Source organism: Ictidomys tridecemlineatus, chromosome 4 (assembly GCF_052094955.1).
Source record: "Ictidomys tridecemlineatus isolate mIctTri1 chromosome 4, mIctTri1.hap1, whole genome shotgun sequence".
Lineage (NCBI taxonomy): Eukaryota > Metazoa > Chordata > Mammalia > Rodentia > Sciuridae > Ictidomys > Ictidomys tridecemlineatus.
The window spans coordinates 128,821,912-128,846,464 of NC_135480.1; the positions used below are offsets into that span (position 1 = coordinate 128,821,912).

At 34.4% G+C, this 24,553-nt stretch overlaps 1 protein-coding gene and 1 pseudogene across 9 annotated transcripts in view; both read right to left on the reverse strand.

The window, feature by feature from the left end:
* Positions 1-395: 395 nt before the first annotated feature.
* LOC101973208 (bifunctional phosphoribosylaminoimidazole carboxylase/phosphoribosylaminoimidazole succinocarboxamide synthetase pseudogene) lies at positions 396-15,804 on the reverse strand (annotated as a pseudogene).
* Positions 15,805-18,730: 2,926 nt separating this feature from the next.
* The window catches only part of Rmi1 (RecQ mediated genome instability 1), a 63,346-nt gene continuing 57,523 nt past the window's right edge, over positions 18,731-24,553 (reverse strand). For 6 of the 9 annotated variants that reach the window (XM_078047415.1, XM_078047410.1, XM_005340928.5 and 3 more), the window contains one exon: positions 18,731-20,631. In XM_078047415.1, coding sequence (XP_077903541.1) covers positions 18,745-20,622 — 1,878 coding nt within the window. In that variant the 5' untranslated portion in view covers positions 20,623-20,631 and the 3' untranslated portion in view covers positions 18,731-18,744. Of the gene's footprint in view, positions 20,632-21,127; positions 21,259-24,553 lie in introns of all 9 variants that reach the window. The other 3 variants (XM_078047411.1, XM_040285618.2, XM_078047414.1) reach the window with 1 other exon arrangement.

Genomic DNA, 24,553 nt, shown 5'->3' on the forward strand with positions numbered 1-24,553 from the left:
TATGTTCTTTGATTTTCTTGTTAACTTGTTTCAAGGAAATCTGCATGTTCAATATGATTGTTCACAATTTGGCCCATACAAAATGGCTATTTAATTCAAATATCTGAGGAGCAAACTGAGTTGATCTTTTTAAAGAAAGTATGGTCAAATTGTTGAGTTCACTGGGTAGTTGAAGAGATAACCACACATCCTGAGCTTCCCATTTTGATGAGACAGGAGGACAGCCAGTAACTGGGGACACAGGGGTACCCAACATCATTGGTCTCAAACCACTGCTTCTTCCTGTCACTGCCACAATGTAATAGGATATTCAGCTTTAATGCTCAGAGCTCCAACTTATCATTTATGGGCAGTTGTTATCAGAAGTTCACATGGAATTCCAAAATTTCCACAAGTGTTGATTTCTTTTCACAGTTAAAAATGGTTGAGTCCATCAATATTACAACCCTGTATGACTTTCTGATTTCAGAAGCAATCTATTCTCTTTGCAACCCATTCTAAGTCTTTCATTACCATCTGGAGTCCTTCAGGAGTTATTTCTTTGAAGTCACTATAAGACTGTCTTTCTGCTGATTTATGATGACCAGAGTCACCAGGGATCATCATCATTTACATCAGCAAGAACAATTTCTTTGATTCTCACATTAATACCAAATACAATCTTCATATCAACACCCTACAGTTTGGGGACAATCAGGATTTCTGTAATATTTAAAAAATATCTATGTAGCACGACTCATGTTGTCTACTTCAATTTGGTGGACAAATCCAACAAAGCAAAATTTTGCAGCAATTAGTTGTTCCTCACACCACTGTGAATCATTCTTGGCATCATCCTTGAAAAACATCTCTACTCTAGGTGGGCAAAAGTTGATGCCAGGATTTCTTTTGAAAAAACAAGTTGCTATTGGGCAAATCCATTCAATCTGAATCATTTCACCCTGGGGCACAATGAAAGCTATCTCCCCGCATTTTTTGGTGAAAGCAATTTTGATAACTGCTTCCTCAAAAATTTAAAAATACCACTGACAATTTTATGGGAGATTGCAGCTTTTTCTTCCAGATGATTTTCTAGCTATTTCCTGCTGTAATCTGGTCCTTGGACTCTTTGACTATGTAACAAGTCCATAAACTTCTTCTTCTTCTTTTTTTTAACCTCAGCTGTCACCATTATCCTGTAAAGGCTGAGGAGAGTGGCTGCACTGGAAAGAGAGACTAAGAGACTGATGAATAATTTTTAAATTTTAAATACTTAGTTGTCAATGGGCCTTTATTTTATTTATTTTTATGTGGTGCTGAGAATTGAACTCAGTGCCTCACACATGCTAGGCAAGTGCTTTACCACTGAGCCACAACCCCAGCCCAGATGAATAATTTTTCTTATAGATTTCTTATATCTAATAAATTAAGAGGAATTCTAGAATTGGAATATCATCATTTGTAATCCCTAATGAATCAATGGATCTAGATAGTTACTATTAATCATAAATCTAGTCTGTGAGACATTCTACATGATAAATAATCTACATTCTTCAAAAAATAAATTGTAGGAAAAGGTGGTGAGGGAGGCAGGGGGTCAGGTCCTATAGATTAAAAGAGAACAAAGAGACATGTTAATCAATACATTTGTAATGTATGGGTCCTATTTAGATTCTAACTGAATTTATTTTTTTTAAAGTTATGGAACCACGAGGAAAACTTAACCACTAGCTGGATATTTGATGATATATTTTTAAAGTGTATTATTGGCATGCTGGCTACATATTTTTAAAATGTCCGTCAGAAAAATATTTACAGATGAAATTATATAATATCTGGGGCTTGCTTCACAATAAATGAAGGGTAAAGAGAGGAGGTAAAAGTAAATCAGAATAGTTTTGAGATGATAGGTTCATGGGGGTTTATTATACTATTTTCTTTTGCTTTTATATGTATTTAAAAATTTCCATAATGAAGAGGTTTTTTTAAAAGCCCTTTAGCCTTTTTTCCTGGAGAATGGATTTGAGAAGGACAAAAAGATTTCCTCTAGGCTCTGGATTCTATCCCCAGTACTGTGTGTGTTTGTGTGTGTGTGTGTGTGTGTGTGTGTGTGTGTGAGAGAGAGAGAGAGAGAGAGAGAGGACTAGCTAGAAGACTATTATGTATGATATTGCAGAAAAGAGGAAATTCATAATAGTTGATTTTTCCCAGAGCTGAGGCAATATATGAGCTTTCTAATTGAAACTGCCAAATGCCAGAGGATGATTATTTTAGACTTCTAGACACAAACTCATTACAGTGAAATATTATAAGATCAAGGAAAAAAGGAGAAAAGGGAAAATATTTTGCCCACAAAAGAGCAAGAATCAGACTGTAGTCAAACTTCTCATTAGCAATCTTGATGTTTGAAGACAGTAGAATTCTCAGAGAAAACTCAAAGTCTAGAATTATATATCCAATAAAAGTATCATTCAGCCATACAAGGGAAAATGAGAACTATTTTCACATGTTCAAGAATTGAGAAAGCTAAAAACATCAGATTTTTAAGAATGAATTTTTTTTTAAATGAATGAATTTGGGGCTGGGGTTGTGGCTCAGCTGTAGAGCGCTGGCCTCGCATGTGTGCAGCTCTGGGGTCCATCCTCAGCACCACATAAAAATAAATAAATAAAGTGAAGGTATTGTGTTCAATTACAACTAAAAAATAAATATTTTTTTAAAAAATGAATGAATTTAAGAGATTTAACTAAAAATAAAAATATAGAGATAGATATACAAACCAATGGTGAACAAGAAACCATGTAGATCTTTTTAAAAAAAAAAACATATATTGGTGATTTAGACTATTTTTTTTCCAATTACAATTTAGAACTAAAAATCCCCAAGTGAATTCAGTATTAGAGTAGAAGAGTGAGAAACATGAGGTAAAGCTTGCCTATACTACTATCTTGGTAAGGGGTGAATATAAATAATTATTAACCCTGGATTTTTTTTAAAAAAGGTATATATGTTATAGTTTTAAGTGTAACCATATAAGAATACAAATAGAATGTTCAATCTTCAAGTCATTAAAAGAAAAAAAAACTGAACAAAGAAAACATATCAGCCCAATAAGAGATAGCAAACAGAAAAAAAAAAAAAAAAGAGAGAGAGAAATAAGGACTGGGGGTGTGTCTCCATGTTAAAGCACTTGCCTGGCACAGGTGAGTCCTGGGTTCATTACCCATCCCCCCACACACACACAAAAGACATGTAAATGACGTTTGACTATAGTTCATCAAATCTCATTGTTCATTTTTTTAGTTATTTTTTTAACAGTTTAATCTCCAGTCTTCCTCCCCTTTCTGGAGAACAGTGGGTGGAGCTAACAGCTGGTCCAGACTCATCTTGAGTCCACCTTGGGATTCCATGCTAAGTTATCTTATTAACATAAATGGTTGAATGCAAAATATGGATAAAAAGACCATGTGAGTTATTTAAAATTATAAAATAGCAGACATCCTGGTCCTAAGGATGATGGTTACTGTAAAATTTTTTGTAGGTTTCTATTAAGGAAAAATAATTTTTTTTCCACCAAATGCAGTGGTACATATCTGTTAATCCTAGAAACTCCAGAGACTGAAGCAAGAGGATCACAAGCTCAAGGCCAGCCTCAGCAACTTAGTGAGATGCTCTATGAAAATAAAATCAAAAGGGGTCTAGGAATGTAGTTTAGTGTTAAAGTTTAAATCCCCAGTACCATCAAAAAACAAAAAAAAAAAAGAAAGAAACTATCCCCTTGTAACTAGTTTATTGAGATATTATTATAAATAGATGAACTACTTTATTGAGATATTATTATAAATAGATAAATAGATGGTGAAGTAGTGTTGAGAACCACAGTTTAGTCGGAATGACGCCTGGCATTTTGCTAGAGGGAATGGTTGAAAGGTGACCCTGCTCAATAATAGGGCGGCTCCGGGATTAGGGCAGATCCAGCTGGGAATAGGGTGGCTCCAGGATTAGGGCGGATCCTGCTGCCTCAGGCACCCACTACTTTGGAGTTCTCACGGGGTTCCTGGAGAATTGGTGTGCGGAGCCTGGTGGAGGGAGTGTATTCCCGGGAAGTGTGTGTAGAGTGCCGGTGAGAGTTCGGGAATAAAGAGTTGCTATTTGAACCTACAAAGCTGTGTGGCGGCTCCGTTATTTGTGCCCAGCCACACTGTGGCAAAGTAGAATATGTGAAATGAAATATTACATTCTTGTACCTATTCATAAAATAAGATTCATATCTACAATAAATATGTAACAAAATAAGCTCTAGAAAAAGTAAACTGAAAATAACAAGATATGGGGCTGAGGTTCTAGCTCAGTGATAAAGTGCTTGCCTAGCATGTGTGAAGCACTGGGATTGATCCTCAGCACCACATAAAAATAAATAAATAAAATAAAGGCACTGTGTTCATCTACAACTAAAACTATATTTTAAAAAAGAAAATAAGGTAAGAAACACTGGGGAATAGAATCACAAGTTGGTCTGACTACTACTTTTACTTCTTTTGGATACAGTTCGATCTATATTCTACTTCAGGTTCTTTCTTAATTAAAGTCAATCTTTTAAATGAATTGGTATTATAGTTCATATTCACTAGGTGAATGAAATGCACTACTAGGTACCAAAGACAAGTATTTTTTTTTCTTTTTGCTGTACTGGGGATTAAATTCAGGGGTACTCTACAACTGAGCTATACCTCCATCCCACATCCCATCCCCCCTCCTTTTTTTTTCCCTTTGAGGCAGGTTCTCATTTTGCTAAAGCTGGCCTCAAACTTTTAACACTAGTTCAGCCTCCTGAGTCACTGGGATTACAGGCATGCACCACCATGCCCAGTCAAAAGATATTTTAATCCATTATATCAAGACAGGTCTAACCAACAACTCTGTATTAAATAAAGAAGCATACCATCACAGAACATTTAAATTCCAGGTCTGTTTCTCCTACTATTACTTTCATACTCCTATATATCATCATGTTAACTGATAAAGAAGAGACTGGCAATAAGTAAAAAGGAGGGGCTGGGATTGTGGCTCAGTGGTAGAGCTCTCGCCTAGTACGCGTCAAGCACTGGTTTGATCCTCGGCACCAAATAAAAATAAAATAAAGGTTATTATGTCCACCTTTAACTAAAAAAACAGATTTTTTTTATTTTTAAAAAAAGAAGTAAAAAGGAGAATGTAAAATCCCCATTAAAACTTACCTTAACGTCCTTGATCAAGAGACAATGGTGGCTTTAGGCTGGAACAGTTCCAGTGTTGATGGAAAGAAGTAATTTATTGGATATATTCTAGAAGTAATACTGAAAGAACATTGTCTTGGGCTGAGGATGTGGCTCAAGCGGTAACATGCTCTCCTGACATGCTCGGGGTGCTGGGTTCAATCCTCAGCACCACATAAAAATAAAATAAAGATGTTGTGTCCACCGAAAACTAAAAAATAGATATTAAAAAATTCTCTCTCTAAAAAACAATAACAACAACAACAAAAAAAACATTGTCTATCATCAAACCACTAGCACAGAGACATAGATATTCTTAATATGTCAAAACATGTTGATTTCCTAATACTCAAGAAATCAAGGCTTATGACAGGTAGTTCAATAGAAGGAATGTAATATGGAGAAGTAGTTAAAAATGGTTGAAACCATTGAGCAATATCAGGAAGCTGCTAACATTCTGGGACAGGTGGGATCAAAACAGGAAGCAACTACCTAAACCAAAATCAGTTAGTGAAATGAGTATGAACTATAATACCAATTCACTTAAAAGATCGACTTCAGTTAAAAGAAACTGAAGTAGAATATGTGAAATGTAATATTACATATGTGCATATGTGACAAATTTACATATATTTAGTAATTAAAACAATATATTTATTATTTTATAATTCCATGGGTGAGAAATTGGGTACAGATTAGGGTCATAAGACTGCAGACAAGGTGTTTGACCAAGGCTTCTGTCTCATCTGAGATTTGACTAGGGAAGGATCTGTTTGCTATTTTAAAAAAATGTGTGGGGCTGTGGTTGTGGCTCAGCGGTACAGCACTTGCCTCTCACATGTGAGACCCTGGGTTCGATCCTCAGCACCACATAAAAATATATAAACAAATTAAAAATATTGTGCCCATGTATAACTAAAAAATATATATTTTTAAAAAATGTGTAAATATACACACATATATATACAGCTGTGTGTGTTTGTATATATGTACACATAAATACATTTATGTATATGCACATAAATACATACATGTATATGCACATATACACATATATTACTTTTTCAAGGAGAGACATTTGGCAAAACTGAAATGAAGACTGCAAGTATGATGGTAGTAATGCAAAATTCTATTTCACAATTTTCATGGGGCTTTTCCATCAAAAAGTGAGTAGTAGATTATACCTATTTATAGGAAATACCTGCTAATTACTTACAGGTGATAAGTTTGTATTGTCATGTAAATTTTAGAATCAGTTTGATTTGTACTAAAATGTAGTGTGAGTTTGATTATGTTGCATTGAATCCATAAATCAATTTAGAGAACTGAAATCTTTACAATATTGAATATTCTAATGTATAAACTGAATTTACTTAGATCTTTAACATCTCTCAATGTTTTCTAGTTTTTAGTACAGAAGTTTTGTATATATTTCATTGCATCTATACCAAAGCATATGACATTTTTAATGCTATTGTAAATGATACTTGCCCTTTTCATTTTATATTTGATGCTGGTATATAAAAATACAACTGATTGGGATTTTTTTGTGTGTGTGGGGGGAAGGTTACCTGGGATTGAAATCAGGGGCACTCCATCTCTGAGCCACATCCCCAGCCCTATTTTGAATTTTATTTAAAGACAGGATCTCGCTGAGTTACTTAGGGACTTACTAAGTTGCTGAGGTTGGCTTTGAACACAAGATCTTCCGGCCTTAGCCTCCCAAACTGCTGGTATTACAGGAATGCACATATAATCTGCCATATCTGCCATAATCTGTCCTAGATATAGTGACCTTGCTGAATTCACCTACTAATTCTAACAATTTATAGATTTTGTATTTTCTATATACGCAACTTGTCCTTAGCAAATAATGAGGTTTATTTCTTTCTTTCCAACACTAAGTCTGTCTTTTCTTGTCTCACTACTCTGGCTATGACTTCCATAATAATGTTGACTATAAATTATTGTAAAACAGCAAACATCCTGGTCCTCAGTATGTTTACTGTAGAATTTTTTAAATTTCTATTAAAAGAGATTCTCCTCTTATAACCAGTTTATTGGCTTATTGTGGATAAATTTTATTAAATGCTATTTTTTGCATTTATTGAAATGAGCTTTTTAAAAAATCTCTTAATATAGTGAGTTACATTGCTTGGTTAAACTGTCCTTGCATTCTTGAAACCCCTTTGTCATATTCTTTATTTTTTTAAAATTTTTTTTAGTTGTAGATGTACACAATATCTTTCTTTCTTTCTTTCTTTCTTTATTTATTTGCGGTGCTCAGGATGAAACCCAGGGCCTTATGCATGCAAGGCAACCAACCATTCTACCACTGAGCTACAACCCCAGCCCTCATATTCTTTTTTTAAAAAATGTTTTTAGTTGTAGTTGGACACAATATCTTTATTTATTTTTATGTGGTGATGAGAATCGAACCCAGTGCCTCACACATGTGAGGCACTACAAAAATGTTAATGTCAGCCGGGCATGGTGGTGCACACTTGTAATCTTAGTGTCCAGGAGGCTGAGGCAGGAGGATCCCAGTTCAAAGCCAATCTCAGCAAAAATCAAGGTGCTGAGCAACTCAGTGAGACTCTGTCTCTAAATAAAATACAAAACAGGTCTGGGGATGTGGTTCAATGGTCAAGTGCCCCTGAGTTCAATCCCCGGTACTCCCCAAAAATGTTAATGTTAATTTGCTAATATTACACTTATGACGTTTGAATCTATATTCATAAGAGGATTGGTCCTGAAAAAAATTTAAATATCCAATGCATATTTTGGTATCAAAGCTGACAGCTTTGTGAAAAAAGTTGGGGGATGTTTCCTCTTTGTCTAGTTTCTGGAAGAGTTTAGGTAAAGTGGTGTTATTAATATTTTGGAAAATTCAGTGAAGATGTCATTGATGCCTGGAATTTGGGGCCAACTTTTAAATAAAAGGATTTTGTTTGTTTGTTTGTAGTAGCCTGAATTGAACCCAGGAGATGCTTTATCATACTGAGTTACATCCCCAACCCTTTTTAGTTTTGAGACAGGATCTTGATAAGTTGTCAAGGCTTGCCTCAAACTTGTCATACTCCTGCCTCACCCTCCCTAGTTGCTGGGATTACAAGCATATACAACCGTGCCTGACTAGATGTGACAACATTCTAAAATTTAAATATGCTTAATATACCTTACCAAAGTATTCAATTTGGTAGCTTTAGTATATTAAGATGTTCTACAATCATCACCACTATCTAATTTGAAAACATTTAAATTGGTTGTATGTGGTAGCACACGCCTGTAATCCCAGCTACTCAGGAGTTGAGGCAGGAGTTCAAGCCCAGTCAAGGCAACATAGTGACACTCTGTTTTAAAATTAAAAATGGATATGGATGTAAGGCTCAGTGATAGAGCACCCGTAGGTTCAATGCAGGTGGGTGTATGTGGGAAAACATTTGAGTCATCCCTCCAAAAGAACTTCATATCCAAATGCATTAGTCATTCACCATTCACCTTTTCCCCACCTGTTCCTTAGTCCCTGCCAGCCACCATCTTTTGGTCTTACAGATTTAAGTAATTATGGATACTTCATGTAAATTTAATAATCCAATGTCTTTTTGTGTTGCTTCTTTCAACTGGAATGTTTTGAAGATTGATTCATGTAGTATGTGCCAATATTTCTTTTGATTGCAAAATATTATTCCATTTTTTTGTATTCTCCACATTTTATTTATCCATATCAGTTGGTGAGTATTTAGGTTGTTTGGTTTGGGGCTACTATGAATAATGCTTTGATGAATATTCACGTAGAAGAGTTTTGAGTATAGGCTTCCAATTCTCTTGAGTAAGAATGTAATCGCTGGGTGCTATGGTTTGAGAAATATATTCCACCCCCCTCCAACACACACAAAGGTTCACATGCTGAAAGCTTGGTCCCCAATGTGGCAGTGTGGAGACTGGTGGGACCTTTAAGAAGTGAGGACTAGTGGAGGATAATTGGGTCATTAGGAGTACTGCCCTTGAAAGAGATTAATGTTCTTTTATGGGGTGATGGTTAATTTCCACAAGGGCAGGGTGTTCTAAAAGAGTAAGCCTAAACTGAATATCTCTAGCTTCCTGTTTTATCATGTGAACTCTTCTTTATGTACTACCACCATTTGTGATGTCATCTGCCATGAAGCCCTCACTAGATGCCAAAGAGATGGGACCAACTAATCTTGGACTTTCAGCCCCCAAAACTATGTATTAAATAAACCTCTTTTTCAAAGTACCCAGCTTCAGGAGGCATCACAATATCAGGCCTTATACTACAGAGCTATAGTAACAAAACAGCATGGTACTGACACAAAAACAGACACGAAGACCAATAAAACAGAATAGAAAACAGACACATACCCACGTAAATACAGTTATCTCATATCAGACAAAGGTGCATACGTTACAGAAAAAAATACATACATTAGAGAAAACATACATTAGAGAAAATACATTAGAGAAAAGATAGCCTCTCCAACAAATGGTGCTGGGAAAACTGGAAACCCATAATGTTAACAAAATAAAATTAGACCCCTCTCACCCTGCACAAAACTCAACTCAAAGTGGATCAAGAACCTAGGCATTAGACCAGAGACTGTGCTTACTAGAAGAAAAAGTAGGCCCAACTCTCCACCGTGTCAGCTTAGGAACCGAATTCCCGAACAAGGCTCCTACAGCACAACAAGTAAAATAAAAAATCAATAAATGTAGTCTGTGGCTCAGCAGTAGATCATTGTCTAGTGTGTGTGAGGCATTGGGTTTGATCCTCAGCACCACATAAAAATAAATAAATAAAAGTATTACATCCATCTATAACTAAAACATTTTATTAAAAAGATTAATAAATGGATTATATCAAACTAAAAAGCTTCTTTACATCAAAGGAAACAAGAACATGAACAGAGAGGCTACAGAATGAAAGGAAATCTTAACCACCTGCAACCTCAGATCATTAATCTCCAAGATATATAAAGAACTTAAAAAAAGTTAACACCAAAAAAACAAACAAACAAACAAATAACCCAATCAATAAATGAGCAAAGGAACTGAAAAGGCACTTTACAGAAGTATGAATGGTCAAAAAATATACAAAAAAATGTTCAACATTGCTAGCAATTAGAGGAATGTAAATTAAAACTACACCGAGATTCTATGTCACTCCAGTCAGAATGGCAATTATCAAGAATACATGCAACAATAAATGTTGGCAAGGATGTGGGGGGAAAGGTTCACTCATAAAAATGGTGGTGGGACTGCAAATTGGTGCAACTACTATGGAAAGCAGTATGGAAATTCCTTAGAAAACTTGGAATGGAAACATCATTTGACCCAGTTATCCCACTCCTTGGTTTATACCCAAAGGACTTAAAATTAGCACACTACAGTGACACAGCCACATCAATGTTTAGAGCAGCTCAATTCACAGTCAAGCTATGGAACCAACCTAGGTGCCCTTCTGTAGATGAATGGATAAAGAAAATGTGGTATATACATGCAATGGAATATTACTCAGCCATAAAGAATGAAATTATAGCATTTTCCAGTAAATAGATGGAGATGGAGACTATCATGCTAAGCAAAATAAGCCAGTCCCCCAAAAACAAAGGCCAAATTTTCTCTCTGATATGTGGATGCTAACCCACGACAAGGGAGGGTGAGGAGGGGAAGAACAGAAATTCATTGGATTAGACAAAGGAGAATGAAGGGAAAGAAAGGGAATTGGGAATAGGAAAGATAGTAGAATGAATCAGACATAACTTTCCTATGTTCATATATGAATACATGACCAGTATAACTCCACATCACGTACAATCACAAGAACAGGATCCTAGTTAAAATAAGTTATACTCCATGTATATAAAATATGTAAAAATATATTCTACTGTCATGTATATTTAAAAAGAACCAATTAAAAATAAAGTATCTAGCTTCAACCATTTTATCATAGAAACAGAAAACAGACTAAGAAACTACACCATATGGTAACTGTATAACTTTTTGAGGAATTGTCAGTGTTTTTTCCAAAGTGGCTGCACCATTTTACATGTATGAGGGTTTCTATTTTCCTACATCCTCATAAAAAAAACTATCATTGTCTTCCTTTTCAATTATAGCCATTCTCTTGATTATGAAATAGTAACGTAATGTGGTTTTCATTTGCATCTCCCTATTAACATGATATTATTAATATTTATTGTCCATTTTTTGAGAAATAATTATTCAAATATCTTGCCCATTTTTTAACTATTTATCTTTTTATTATTGATATGGAATTCTTTATATATTATATATACTATACCAGATATGATTTGCAAATATGTTCTTCCACTCTCAGGATTATCTTTTGTTTTTTCTTTTCTTTTTCTTTGAATATTTAGTTGTTGTTTGCGGTTCTGGGGGACCAAACCCAACCAGGGTCATCAAGCAAGCTAGGCAAGTTCTTTACCACTGAGATATACCTCCAACTTTCACTATCTTGAGAGTGATATTTGAAGGACAAATTTTTAAAACTTTGATGAAATCTATGTATTTTTTCTTTGGTTATTTTTGCATGGTACATCCTAAGAAACTGTTGCCTCTTCCAGGGTCACAAAGACTTACATGTATTCTAAAAAGTTTTATTGTTATAGCTTACATGTAATTCTTTAATCTATTTTGTTAATTTTTATATGCAGTGCCAAGTATGAGTTTCAACTTCATTCTTTTGTCTGTAATTACCCAGTTGTCCCAGCACTGTTTTTTTTAGAAAGATTGTCTCCCCAGTTATCATCCTTACACCTTGTTAAAATTATTCCCAATATAGAACTATTCAGATTTTCCTTCCTTATGTGTAGTCTTGCAGGTATTTGACCATTTCATGTAAATTTTTTAATATATCAGCATGAAGTTATTGACTAGCTGGGAATAGTGGTATAAGACTATAATTCCAGCTATTCAGGAAGCTGAGACAAGAAGATTGCAAATTCAAGGTCAACCTGGACAACTTAGTTGAGACCTTCACAAAATAAAAGAAAAATGGCTAGGGATGTAGCTCAGTGGTAGAGTACCCCTGGGCGTTCAATCCCATATGCATAGGAAAGAAGAGGGAGACCAGGTGAGGGAGAGAGACACAATGTCCTCTTATGTGAAACAGTGGCTGATGTCTCCCTTTTCATTCTGATTTTTATTTGTTCCTTTACATTTGCTAGTGTGTTAATCCCTTTACGCTCACTTTATATTCTACCAAATTTAGATATTCACTTTTTCTTTCCTCCTTTTGTTTAATTTGAATTGTTTAATTTAATTTACTGGGATAAATGCTCATCTTGACTAGGATTTATTCTTTTCTGATAAAGTTCCCTCTAAAAATAGTTTTAGTTACATTCCTTAGATTTTGATGTCTTACTTTTATAATTAAAATATTTCCTGGTTTTCATTGTTATTTCTTCCTTAACCCAAGATAACTTTGGATCTAAAGTCATAGGATTTTCTAACAATTTTCCCCCAACTTAACCCATTTAGTCCCAAATTTCCAATTCTGCAAATATTTCAACAAAATTTACACAAGTGCATTATAATAGGTTAGAAATCATAATCTATAGTATATGTGTATTTACTATATTACAAGTATATATTATAAAGTTTTTATAGATGTTCCACATCTGGGATGATGGAACAAAATGGATTAATTATGGTCAGAGAATATGTTTTGTATGTTTATAATCCTCTGAATCTCTTTTAGATTTGCTTTATGGCATAGCATTATTGCCAATTACTGTAATGTTCCATAAGTACATGAAAAAAAATGCTATCCATTCTTTGAGCATTTAAGTCTTTAAGTCTATAATGTATTTAGTTCAAATTTAGCTTTATTTTCTATATTCCCCACAAACTTTTTTTTTTTTTTTTTTGGTGGTGGTACTGGTTATTTAACTCAGGAACACTCTACATCCCTATTTTTAAGGGCAGTTTCATTTTTTTATAGAACTCTAGGTTTCCAATTAGCCTATCACTTTTAAGAATGCTATTGTATTATCTTGTTTCTGTTTCTATTGATAAATCAGTTGTCATATTTTAGGTCCTTTGAAGGTTCTTATTTTAGATCTTTGATTCTTTTTTCTTTCATTGCTTCTATTTAAAAAGTTTCTAACAGTATTAGTAATACTTACATACATATTATTGCATTAAATATTTTGCTTAAGGTTTGTGGGACCTCTGAAATCCATAGCTTGATGATTTTCTAAGTTTCAGAAAATTGCTAAGCATTAACTACAAATATTCTCTACTTCTGGGACTCAAGTTGCTTAATGTTAACCCATTCTGTTATATTTTAGTTTTCTGGTTCTTTTTAATCCCTTTGTCTCTGTAGGCATTATTATCATTTTTTTTTCTTGACAAAATCTAGTTCAATATTTCTTTTCAGCTGTAATTCAGCTATTGTTAAATTCATTCACTGAATTCTTAACTATGTCATTTTTTAATAGAATTTCCATTTTTCAATTCCCAGTTCTCTACTGAAATTTTTAGTTTTTTTTTTTTTCCTTAAGCACGTAAAATTTTTATTTTAAGTCCAAGAATGTCTGGGACAAATTTTTTTAAAAGAAAGAAAAAAAAAAGAATGAGAATTTCATGTGGTACTTGCTAAATCCAGACTTTGGGCAGACTTTAACCTATCAGTCACAAGCAGTGCTGGACCAATGGTTGCAGATAAGATTTAAGAATGGACAAGCCAAAAACCTAAGTCTCTGAAACAGATTCACTTCCAACAGGAAAAAGGTAGATTAGGTCCATTTTTTGTTTCCCAATGCCTACTGTCATATGTCGGTAAGATCACTTGTTTGTGTTAAATTCTGTTTAGAGGTTATCATGAAGGTAACTTAAATGTCTTTTTAGACCCACATAAGCAAAAACCTATAGCTACAAATTCTCAGGGAAAACTAAAAAACTTTTTTCCCCTTATTCTGCCAGAACCTAGGCCACATCAAGTTTTCTCATAGACTGCCTTTATAATAGAACCAATTTTTCCAACCTATTCTTTCACTGAGGAGAGTAGAGCTTTGAGGAGCTAAGTAAGATGAGGTTTCAGGGCTTTAAATACCATGCTATTAAGATACATGATGGGAATCAGACACAGTGTTCCACACCTATAATCCTAGCAACTCAGAGGCGGAAACAGGAAGATCAGAACTTAGTGAGGCCCTCAACAACTCAGTGAGACCCTGTCTCAAAACAAAAATTAAAGCTGGGCACAGTGGCACAAGCCTGTTATCCCAGCAGCTCAGGAGGCTGAGACAGGAGGATTGTGAGTTCAAAGCCAGCTGTGGCAAAAACAAGGAACAAAGCAACTCAGTGAGACCCTGTCTCTAAATAAAATACAAAAAACGGTCTCAGTGGTTGAGTGCTCCTGAGTTCAATCCCCAGTACCCAAAAATAATAAAATTTAAAAATAAAAAGGGCTAGAGACATGGCTCAGTGGTAAAGCACCATCACAGAATCAAATACCCATTTAAAAAAAATTATACACACACAATAATAAAATAAAATGCTTGATGAGAAGTCACTAAAAGGCATTAAGCAAAGGCATAAAGATTTTGATAACATACTTTACTAGGGTTAAAGGCAAATCACTCAACCATATAACTCAAGCAGTTTATATGCTAACAGAGCCATGATTCTTAAGCGGAAGCATCTTCCCCCCAGGAAATATTTGGCAATATCTAGAGATATTATTGGTTGTCCAAACTGGAAGAATTCTGTTGTCATCTAGTAGGTACAGGTCAGGAATGTTGTTAAACATCTATAATGCACAGGATAGGCTCCTACAATAATTGTCTTAATAAATAGCAGTAGAGGGACCCCTAAGGCTCAGGAGGCAATGTCAAGAGTTAATAAATGGGACAGCATAAAATTAAAAAGCTTCTGCACAGAAAAAAAAAAAAAACCAACAACAACATAAAAAAACAATTAGAAATGTGAATAGAGGGGGCTGGGATTGTGGCTCAGAGGAACAGCACTTGCCTCGCATGTGTGAGGCACTAGGTTCAATCCTCAGCACCATATAAAAAATAAAACAAAGATATTGTATTCATCTATAACTAAAAAATAAATATTTAAAAAATGTGAAGAGAAAACCTACAGAACGGGAGAAAATCTTGCTAGCTACTCTTCTGACAGAGGATAATATTTATATATTCAAGAATATATAAAGAGCTCAAAAAACTTTACAACAAAAAAAATCAAATAACCCAATTAACAAATGGACATATGAATTAAACAGATACAACTCAAAAGGATACAAATGGCTGACAAATACATGAAAAAATGTTCAGCATCATTAACTATCAGGGAAATGCAAATAAAAACTACACTGAGCCGTGCATGGTGGCGCATGCCTGTAATCCCAGCGGCTCAGGAGGTTGAGGCAGGAGAATCACAAACTCAAAGCCAGCCTCGGCAATGGCAAGGCGCTAAGCAACTCAGTGAGACCAGGTCTCTAAATAAAATACAAAATTGGGCTGGGGAAGTGGCTCAGTGGTTGAGTGTCCTTGAGTTCCATACCTGGTACCATGATCCACCTCCCCCGCTCCAAAAAAAAAAACTTACACTGAGATTTCATCTCATACAAGTCATTTTGTCAGTCATCAAAAATAAAAATAATAATAAATGCTGGAGAGGATGTGGAGAAAAAGGAACACTTTTACACTGTTAATGGGACTATAAATTAGTACAACTACTATGGAAATCAGTATGAAGGTTCCTCAAAAGACTAGACATGGAGGGCTAGGGTTGTGGCTCAGTGGTATAGTGTTCGATCCTCAGCACTACATTAAAAAAAAAAAGATATTGTGTCCACCTATATTAAAAAAAAAAAAAAAGACTACACATGGAACCACCGAACCACCATATGACCCAGTTATACCATTCCTTGGTATTTATCCTGAAGAATTAAAATCATCTTACTACAGTGATACACGCATACCTACGTTCATAGCAGCACAACTCACATTAGCCAAACTGTGGCACCGCCTTAGGTGTCCATCAATGGATGAATGAATAAAGAAAATGGATAAAAAATACACACACACACATACCCATATAAGTGAAATTATGGCATTTGCAGGAAAATGGATGGAACTAGAGATTTATTTTATATTAAGCAAATTAAGTCAAACTCAGAAGATCCGTGCAGAAACTGGAAAAGAAAAAGGAAAAAAAGGTGGGGATGATCTTCTAAAAATCAAAGGGAGATCCTTAGAAGAAAGAGACTAAAGGATGAGAAGCAGAGAGGGAGTGGGGAAGTGCTAGGGATTGATATTGGCCAAATTATATTGTTACATTGTGTGCATGTACAAATATGTAACAACAAATCTCATTATTGTGCATAACTATAATACACCAATAAAATGTGGAAAAAAAAGTCTACAGTGAAGCAACAAATAAGTACAATTACAACCCACATATAAGTCTGAACAATGCACAGGAGGGCATGTAAGTGGAAAGGGAATTCATGAAACACTATGGTGGGCATCTAAAACTTACACTGAGTTGGAAATATGATTTGAGGAGATAGGGGAATCAGAGTATAAGCACTAAAAGCATGAATATGAAAGTGAGAGGTATATTCCTATACATATTTAAGGAACTACAAGTAATTTGGTGTAACTAAAACTCAGGTGCAGAGTAGGCAGACAGAGAGTATTGAGGTATGATGTGGCTAAAAAGGAAATCAAGGGTCATATCATAAAAGGCCTTTAGACTAGATGAGGAGTTTCAGATTTCACCTTGTAATTAAGGAGTAAGAGACTGATATTAAAGGTAAACAATAAACAAAAAGAAAATTTATTTTAGAAAGATCATTCTGGCAGCATTATAAAGAACGGTTTGAGAGAAAAATAAGATAAGGACCAATTAGCAAACCACTGGAATAATCCAGGTGAGAGAAAACTACAAACAAAAGCAAAGTATGAAGAAACAATATAGAAGGATGAACTGGTACTTTTTTTTTCAGCAACTCAGTATGAAGGGAATAAAAGGTCGAATAATAGTTTTTAAGCACCATTCATAAGGACAGAATACAGACACTTAGAAAAAAGATAATGCCATCCCATTTAGTTCTCTTATACTAAAAGAGATACACAAGTATACAGGCAAGATTATTAGAGCATACATCAGCAGTTTCTGTATGCTTATGCTTTGAACTATGATTATCATTCTTCAAACAATGGAAAGTATTTTTTCTGTTATAATTTTAAAAGCATTTACCTTCCATATATTTCCTATCAAGCTATTTTCACTAAAGTAAGCACAGTGTCTCCATTTGATTATTTAGGCATTTATTTAACATTTTAAAATTCAAGGTACTTTAAAACTTTGAAAGATTAATTAATGTAAGTTTAACTCTCAAGTATAACTTTCTAAGAGCAAAGTGGAAGAATGGCTAAAAGCCTCCATTTAAAACAATCAGCACTTAACAACAAAACTAAAGGAAAGCATATAGGTATAGCTAATTCATCTAATGACATGGAAAATACCTCTTTTAATCTGATAAAGTACTTAATAATGATGAAGTTTTCAATGTCATTTAAAATAAATTCTCCTTAAATAAAGCATTTTAATCATTCAATGTAATCTCTGAAGTATCGAGTTAGTAAGGTTTACTTTTAATATGCCATACAAATATTTAAAATTAGCAAAATAAAAATTAGCAAAGCATGGGCTGGAGTTGTGGCTCAGTGGTAGAGCGCTTGCCTAACGTGTACAAGGCCCTGGGTTCCATCCTCAGCACCACAAAAAAATAAATAAATAAAATAAAGGTATAAAAAAAAATTAGCATGGCAATTTGCATTTGAAGGCCTGATATTTTAATCCATTTTTTTTCCCTAAGAATAACAAAACAAACAAATCAAATGTTAGGTACTCAACATATTAGAGGTAAAATTACTTGTTTATTAACTTCAATAATAGGACTCATCAGGAACATCAATACAATACTTTGCAATTATTCTACATGAAATAAGATAAAAACAAATTTATTGGGCTGGGGATACAGCTCAGTAGAGTGCTTGCCTCATATGTACAAGGCCCTAGGTCCAATCCCCAGCACAACAACAAAAAAGGTCAAAATATTGATATTCATTAAATAATCCACTAATTAAAAAAAACCTTATTAATAGTCACCAAATTCTACTATAAAAAATTCATTTTTAAAAAACACTACACATATAACAAACATGATTAAATATTTTAAACTGATATACACTATGAAACTTCACTTTTTCTTTCTATAAAAAAGTTTCAAAAATAAAATTGAATTAATTCTAAATATTTCCTTGTTTTGAATGTCCTTAAATACTGTTTTAAGGCTGAGTACAGTAGCACAAGCCTATAATCCTTGCTACTCAGGGGTCTATGGATAAGGATCATGAGGTTGAAGGCAGTCTGGACATCACTGCAAGACACTGTCTTAAAAAAACAAACAACAAAAAAGCATGCAATATATTTTAGTAAATTATTTATTCAATCGCTTCTTTAGGTTCTCAAGGTGTTCCATATTAACATCTTGTAATGCAAGTACCACTGCTCTACACAAGGAAGGATTAAATGAAATAGTCATTAGACAGCACAAATCTATTAGATCTCTCTGACATTTCTGCAAACCTTCTAGGAACTTTTGGTATTTAAGAGGATCTTTTTTTAACTGTTTCATTTCTGGTACGGAAAACCCTATCAAACTAGTAAGTATTTCATCTACAAAGTCTACATCGAGGTATGCAGTACCATCAGAAATCTTTGCAGTTATATTCCAAATGCCACCAGAACTTGAGAGATTTCCAGTTAAAGTTACAATAAATGCTTTGATTTTCACTGTAATAATTTCCTTTGGTTTGTTAGCCATTAGAACAGACAAATAGATAAAAGGTGGTGAATACAAATCCATGCCAGTAAAAAGATCAGTGCTAGTCTCTGAGGAACGTAAAGAACAGGTATGTAAATGGTAGCCATTTTCATTAGAAATTTGTGAGCTTTTTTTTGACACATCATTGACTAGTTCTTTATTTAATATTTTATCATTTAAGGAATAGCTACTTGAACAGCTGATGATTTGTTTTATTTTATAATCTGTCTCTGAGTTTTTATCTTTTCTTGTAAAATCATGGGCTAAGGACACATTACAATGATCAAAAAAAACACTGCTGTTTTTGTCTCTAGCAGGACTACCAAAACACCTATCTTCATGAGTCCCTTGTTTAGATAAATGTTCTTCATTCCATTTACTATTTTCTTGTTTGTAAATCAAAGAAAAGTCATGCAGAGTATTAGGTTTATGTGAAAATCTCTCTATGTTTTCATCTTTGTTTCTGTTCAAAGTCAATGTCTGCAATTCTCTAGTTTCCATTTGTTCTTTCTGGACAGTTTCTTCTAAAAGCAAGGCCTCCTCCAGTGAAAAGTCATCTAATTCCCCATCAGTGAAATGCACAGATTGGTCTGGTAGTTTCTCCTTTGGTCTAGGAGAAACAACAAATCCTGGCTCAATACCTGGTTGTCTTGTGGGAATAGTATTTGAGGAACTACCTATATTGAAACATCTTTCCAAGGAGGTGTCATTATTTGCTGCAAGTTCATCATTTTCATCAAGACTTGCCAAGAGTTCTTCATCAGAAGGTCCTAATGCAGGATCTAGGACATCTGTAACTCTGGGAATGTTTTGGCAAGAATTATTTGGTATGACCGAAACAACGGGATCAGGTTCCCCAATTAATCTTGCAAGTACTTTTTCTTGTGCATATTCTTCTAAAAGAGCATCTACTTCACCTCCCAAAACCTTTACATTTTCTGGTTTCAACAAGAGAACACCAAGACGGAAAGAAATGTTTCCATAAATCAAAATTTTTGTACCTGGAGGAAGATCACTATGAAGAGCTGGAACAGACTGGTATTCCATTCCCTGCAATTGTATAATTCCATCAGTTAACTGCAGCATCAACATTCGTGAAGACTTTGCTTCCCAAGGTTTGGGGGTAACTTGTGTTTCAGCAGTAACTAAATCATTAGTTGTATTCTTTCCTCTCAACTTCTGTATCTGGGAATATGCAGGTTGACTTACATCAACCAAGGAAATAATCTGTAGAGCATAAAATCCATTCAATTCTCCTTTTGGAAGTTCTAAAATGCCATCAGGTAAAAGAGGGTGTTCCAAATCTCTCAGATCAGTAAGTAGCCATTGCTCAAATACTTGTTTGTTTATTTGTGCCTGACTCAAATTAACATTATTACTTTCTTCTTGGATCCAGTTAATACAAGCTTCCAGCCACATTAGAGGTACTTTAACATGCCACGTAGCTAACAGCCAGGTTTCAGCTCTTGAAGCAATACCAGTTACACTCATTTCTGTTACCTGAAAACAAAAAAATTAAATATTATGATAGTATAGTACATTTAAATACAGCTATAATTCTCTAAAATGTACAAATAGATATAAATACTATATCTTTTCTATTTTTCTCTAATATCTTTGACTTTCTACTCATCAAATTCAAATATCAGAATAATTTGATAGTATAATGAGAAAAGCAAAACATTTGAGACAGATATACTTAAGATTGAAAGCTGATTGTCAAATTAGAGCTATATGATCTAAATTAAGTTTCATAATTTCTCTAACCCAGATGTTTCATTTATAAAGTGTCAATGACACCATCTATTTTACCGCATTAAGAATTACATGATCCATGGGCTGGGGTTATAATTCAGTTGGTAGAGCACTTGCCTAGCACATGTGAGAAACTGGGTTCTATCCTCTTAGCACCACATAAAAATAAAATAAAGGTATTATGTTCATCTACTATATAAAAAAAAAAAGAATTACATGATCCAGATGTAGGAGTACATACCTGTGATCCCAGCTACTGGGGAGGCTTAAACAGGAAGATACCAAGTTCAAGGCCAACCTGGGCAACTTAACAAGATGTTGTCTCAAAATAAAAAGTAAAAAAACCTGGGGATATAGCAACTTAATGAGACCCTGTCTCAAAAAAAAAAAAAGAATAAAGTTATAACAAAAAAACCTATAGTTATTTTTATTTTAGACTGTATGATCAGTTTCTACATTGGATAAAGTCTTAGACTTCACTGAAATTAGTAAACTGATACTTTTTTATAAGTTCTTTAACAAGAAAAATAACAGCAGACTGAGCTGATATAAAACATCTTATTTGTTTCACTAAACATTCTCAGTAGCCCTGTCAGGTAAATAAGCAAAACAGTAAGTATTAATCCATCAATTATTCACAAAAGTTGAATTTATGTCTCCTACAAATGAAGATTATTTTTCATACCCAGAATTGAGCCCAGGGACGCTTAACCACTGAGCCACATCCCCAGACATTTTCTATATTTTATTTAGAGACAGTGTCTTGCTAAGTTGCTTAGGTCGTCAATAAATTGCTGAGGCTGACTTTGAATTCATAATCCTTCTGCCTCAGCTTTCCAAGCTGCTGGAATTATAGATGTATACCTGGGAAAATGAAGATATTTAAGAGAGAATTTTTTTTTCTTTTTTATTTTAAGAGAGATAATTTATTTAAGTTTTAATCTATCTATAAGAAAACTAACTTGGAACAGCAGCACAGAATTTGATGACAAGATTGAGAACTGGTAGTTTACAATAGAGTATTCAAACCCTCTACTGCTCAGAAATGGCCTTGAGAGCTAAGACAATTAGCACTTAAGGGTTATAAAATGTAGCTGAGCCAGGCACAATGGCTCATCCTGTAATCCCAGTGGCTTGGGAGGCTGAGACAGAGGAGAATCATGAGTTCAAAGTCAGCCTCAGCAAGGTGCTTATTAGCAGCTTGGGGAGACCCTAAATAAAATAAATAAAATGCAAAATACAGCTAGGGATGTAGCTCAGTGGCCAAGTGCCCCTGAGTTCAATCCCTATTATTAAAAAAAAAAAAAAAAAAAAAAAAAGATGAAACTTTAGAAAGAATTGCTGGCCTAATTTTATGGGTGCAAGAATTTGATAGTACGATTCTTGGGAATCCTGTTATCACTCAGGGTAAAACAGAGGCTACACAGAATAAAAACATGAAGCTGGAGTGAGAGAAACAGAAATAAGTGACTATGAGAAAGTTATTCGTTCTAATTTTTTTAAAATTGTTTCCTAATTTCTATACTTACCTCATAAAAATTAAAGATAGGAGGGGCAATGACACAAGCAGTAGTTCTGAGTATAACTGTAGTACCAGATAATCTTTCACTTATAAATTCTGTGATCAAGTTGTTCAACTTCAAGGTATCCTACTTATCTGATTTGTAAAATAATAATAATAGCATTTTCTTATTAGATTTGCTATGAACATTAAATTAATATAGAAAAAGCAGCAGTTGGCACATAGTAAGACCTAGGGAATGTAAACTATATTATTAAAATACCTACTATAGCCAGGTGTGGTGATACATGCCTATAATACCAGCTACTCTGTACGTTGAGGCAGGAGGATCTCAAGTTTAAGGCCAGCTTGGCTTACTGAGACTCAGTACCAAATAAAATTAAAATTCTGGGATGGGGAGCTCAGATGCTCCTGGGTTCAATCCTAACAAACAAAGAAAAAACCCTTAGTTATTTTTATTTTAGATTGTATAACCAGTTTCTACACTGGATAAAATTCTAGATGTCACTGAAATTAGTAAACTGACACTTTTTCATAAGGTTTTAAACAAGAAAATAATACAACTACCTGAGATTTTAGGAGCTTGAACTCTGAAAATGCTAGCTTAACTCACCTTAAGCTATACCGTAGCAACAAAACTATTTTATACTGTATCTCTCTAAAAACAACTGAAAGAAATATAGCACACTCCTGACAAATGCAAAGAGAGAAAACTAAAACTTCAGTTTATTCTTGATGCTAAAACTGCCAAACATCTTCTCATATTTCTCAGTGACATGGACTCCTTATCATTGCCTTTAAATTATTCTTTTGTTCTATATTTCTGTCCTAGCACAAGTAAATGCCAGATAAGTCCTTGTTATCACTAAAATTTTTTTTAAAGACCCATAAAAGAGGATATATAATCACATAGCTCTCAGGAACCCACAGTGAATTAATTATTATTAATTTAATAAACTATTAAAATTTATAGAGATGGCCAGTTACAGTGGCGCATGCCTATAATCCCAGGATGGGGTGGGAGGATCGAAAGTTCAAGGCCAGCCACAACAAATCAGAGAGGCCCTATACAACTGACCCTGTGGGTTCAGTCCTTAGCACCACACAAAAAAAATTTAAAAAAAGATACTGTGTCCATCTACAAAAGAAAATGTTTAAAAAGGGGAGGGAGGTGCTGGAGGTGTACCTCAGTGGTAAAACACCCCTGAGTTCAATCCCCTGTATAAATAAATAAATAAATAAGGGACATTAGGTCATTTTAACTATGGAACTGGTGAATCTTTATATTGAAGAAAATGATGAAGAGTACATATATGTGTATATACATATACACACACATATATATATTTAATGTATGTGTGTATGTGTATATATATATATATTTTTTTTTTAATTCTATATGAAATCAATGGAAAAATTCAAAAGTAAGAGATCTTTTCCTGTTGTGATGAAAATCAACGTGAAGTTGAAGGTGGGTAGTACATACCCACAATTTTAGCTACTAGAAAGACTAAGACAGGAAGATTCAAAGTTCAAGGCCAGCCTGGCAGAACTGGAAAGACCTTGCCCCATCACAGAAAATAAAGCTGGGCGTAGTGCTACATTCCTGTAATGCCAGCAATTCAGGGGTCTGAGCCAGGAGGAGCAAAGGTCAAAGCTAGTCGCATCAATTTAGCAAGACCCTATCTCAAAATAAAAAATAAAAAGGCTTGAGATGTGGCTCAGTGGTTAAGAGTCTCTGGGTCTAATCCCTGGTTGGAGTCAGGCACAGTAGTACATGCCTATAATCCCAACTACCTGGGAGGCTGAGGGAAGAGGATCACAAGTTCAAAGTCAGCTTCAGCAAATTAATAAGACGCTTTGCCAAAATTAAAATTTAAAAGAATTGGGGAGTAGTTCAGTGGGAGAGTGCCCTGGATTCAATTCCCAACACTGTATGCAACTGGGAGAGGGGACAAAAAAGATAAGAAAAATAGAGTGTCAAATTGACAAGTCTCTGTAACAAAGAAACCAAGAGTCTTTAAATCAGCTCCCTGAATTATCAAATGAAAATACCCGATTGTTACAAAAAGTAAAACATAAAATAGGTTATACAGTATGCTAACTTTTGTACATGAAATACAGAAAAATAATCATATTCTTAAT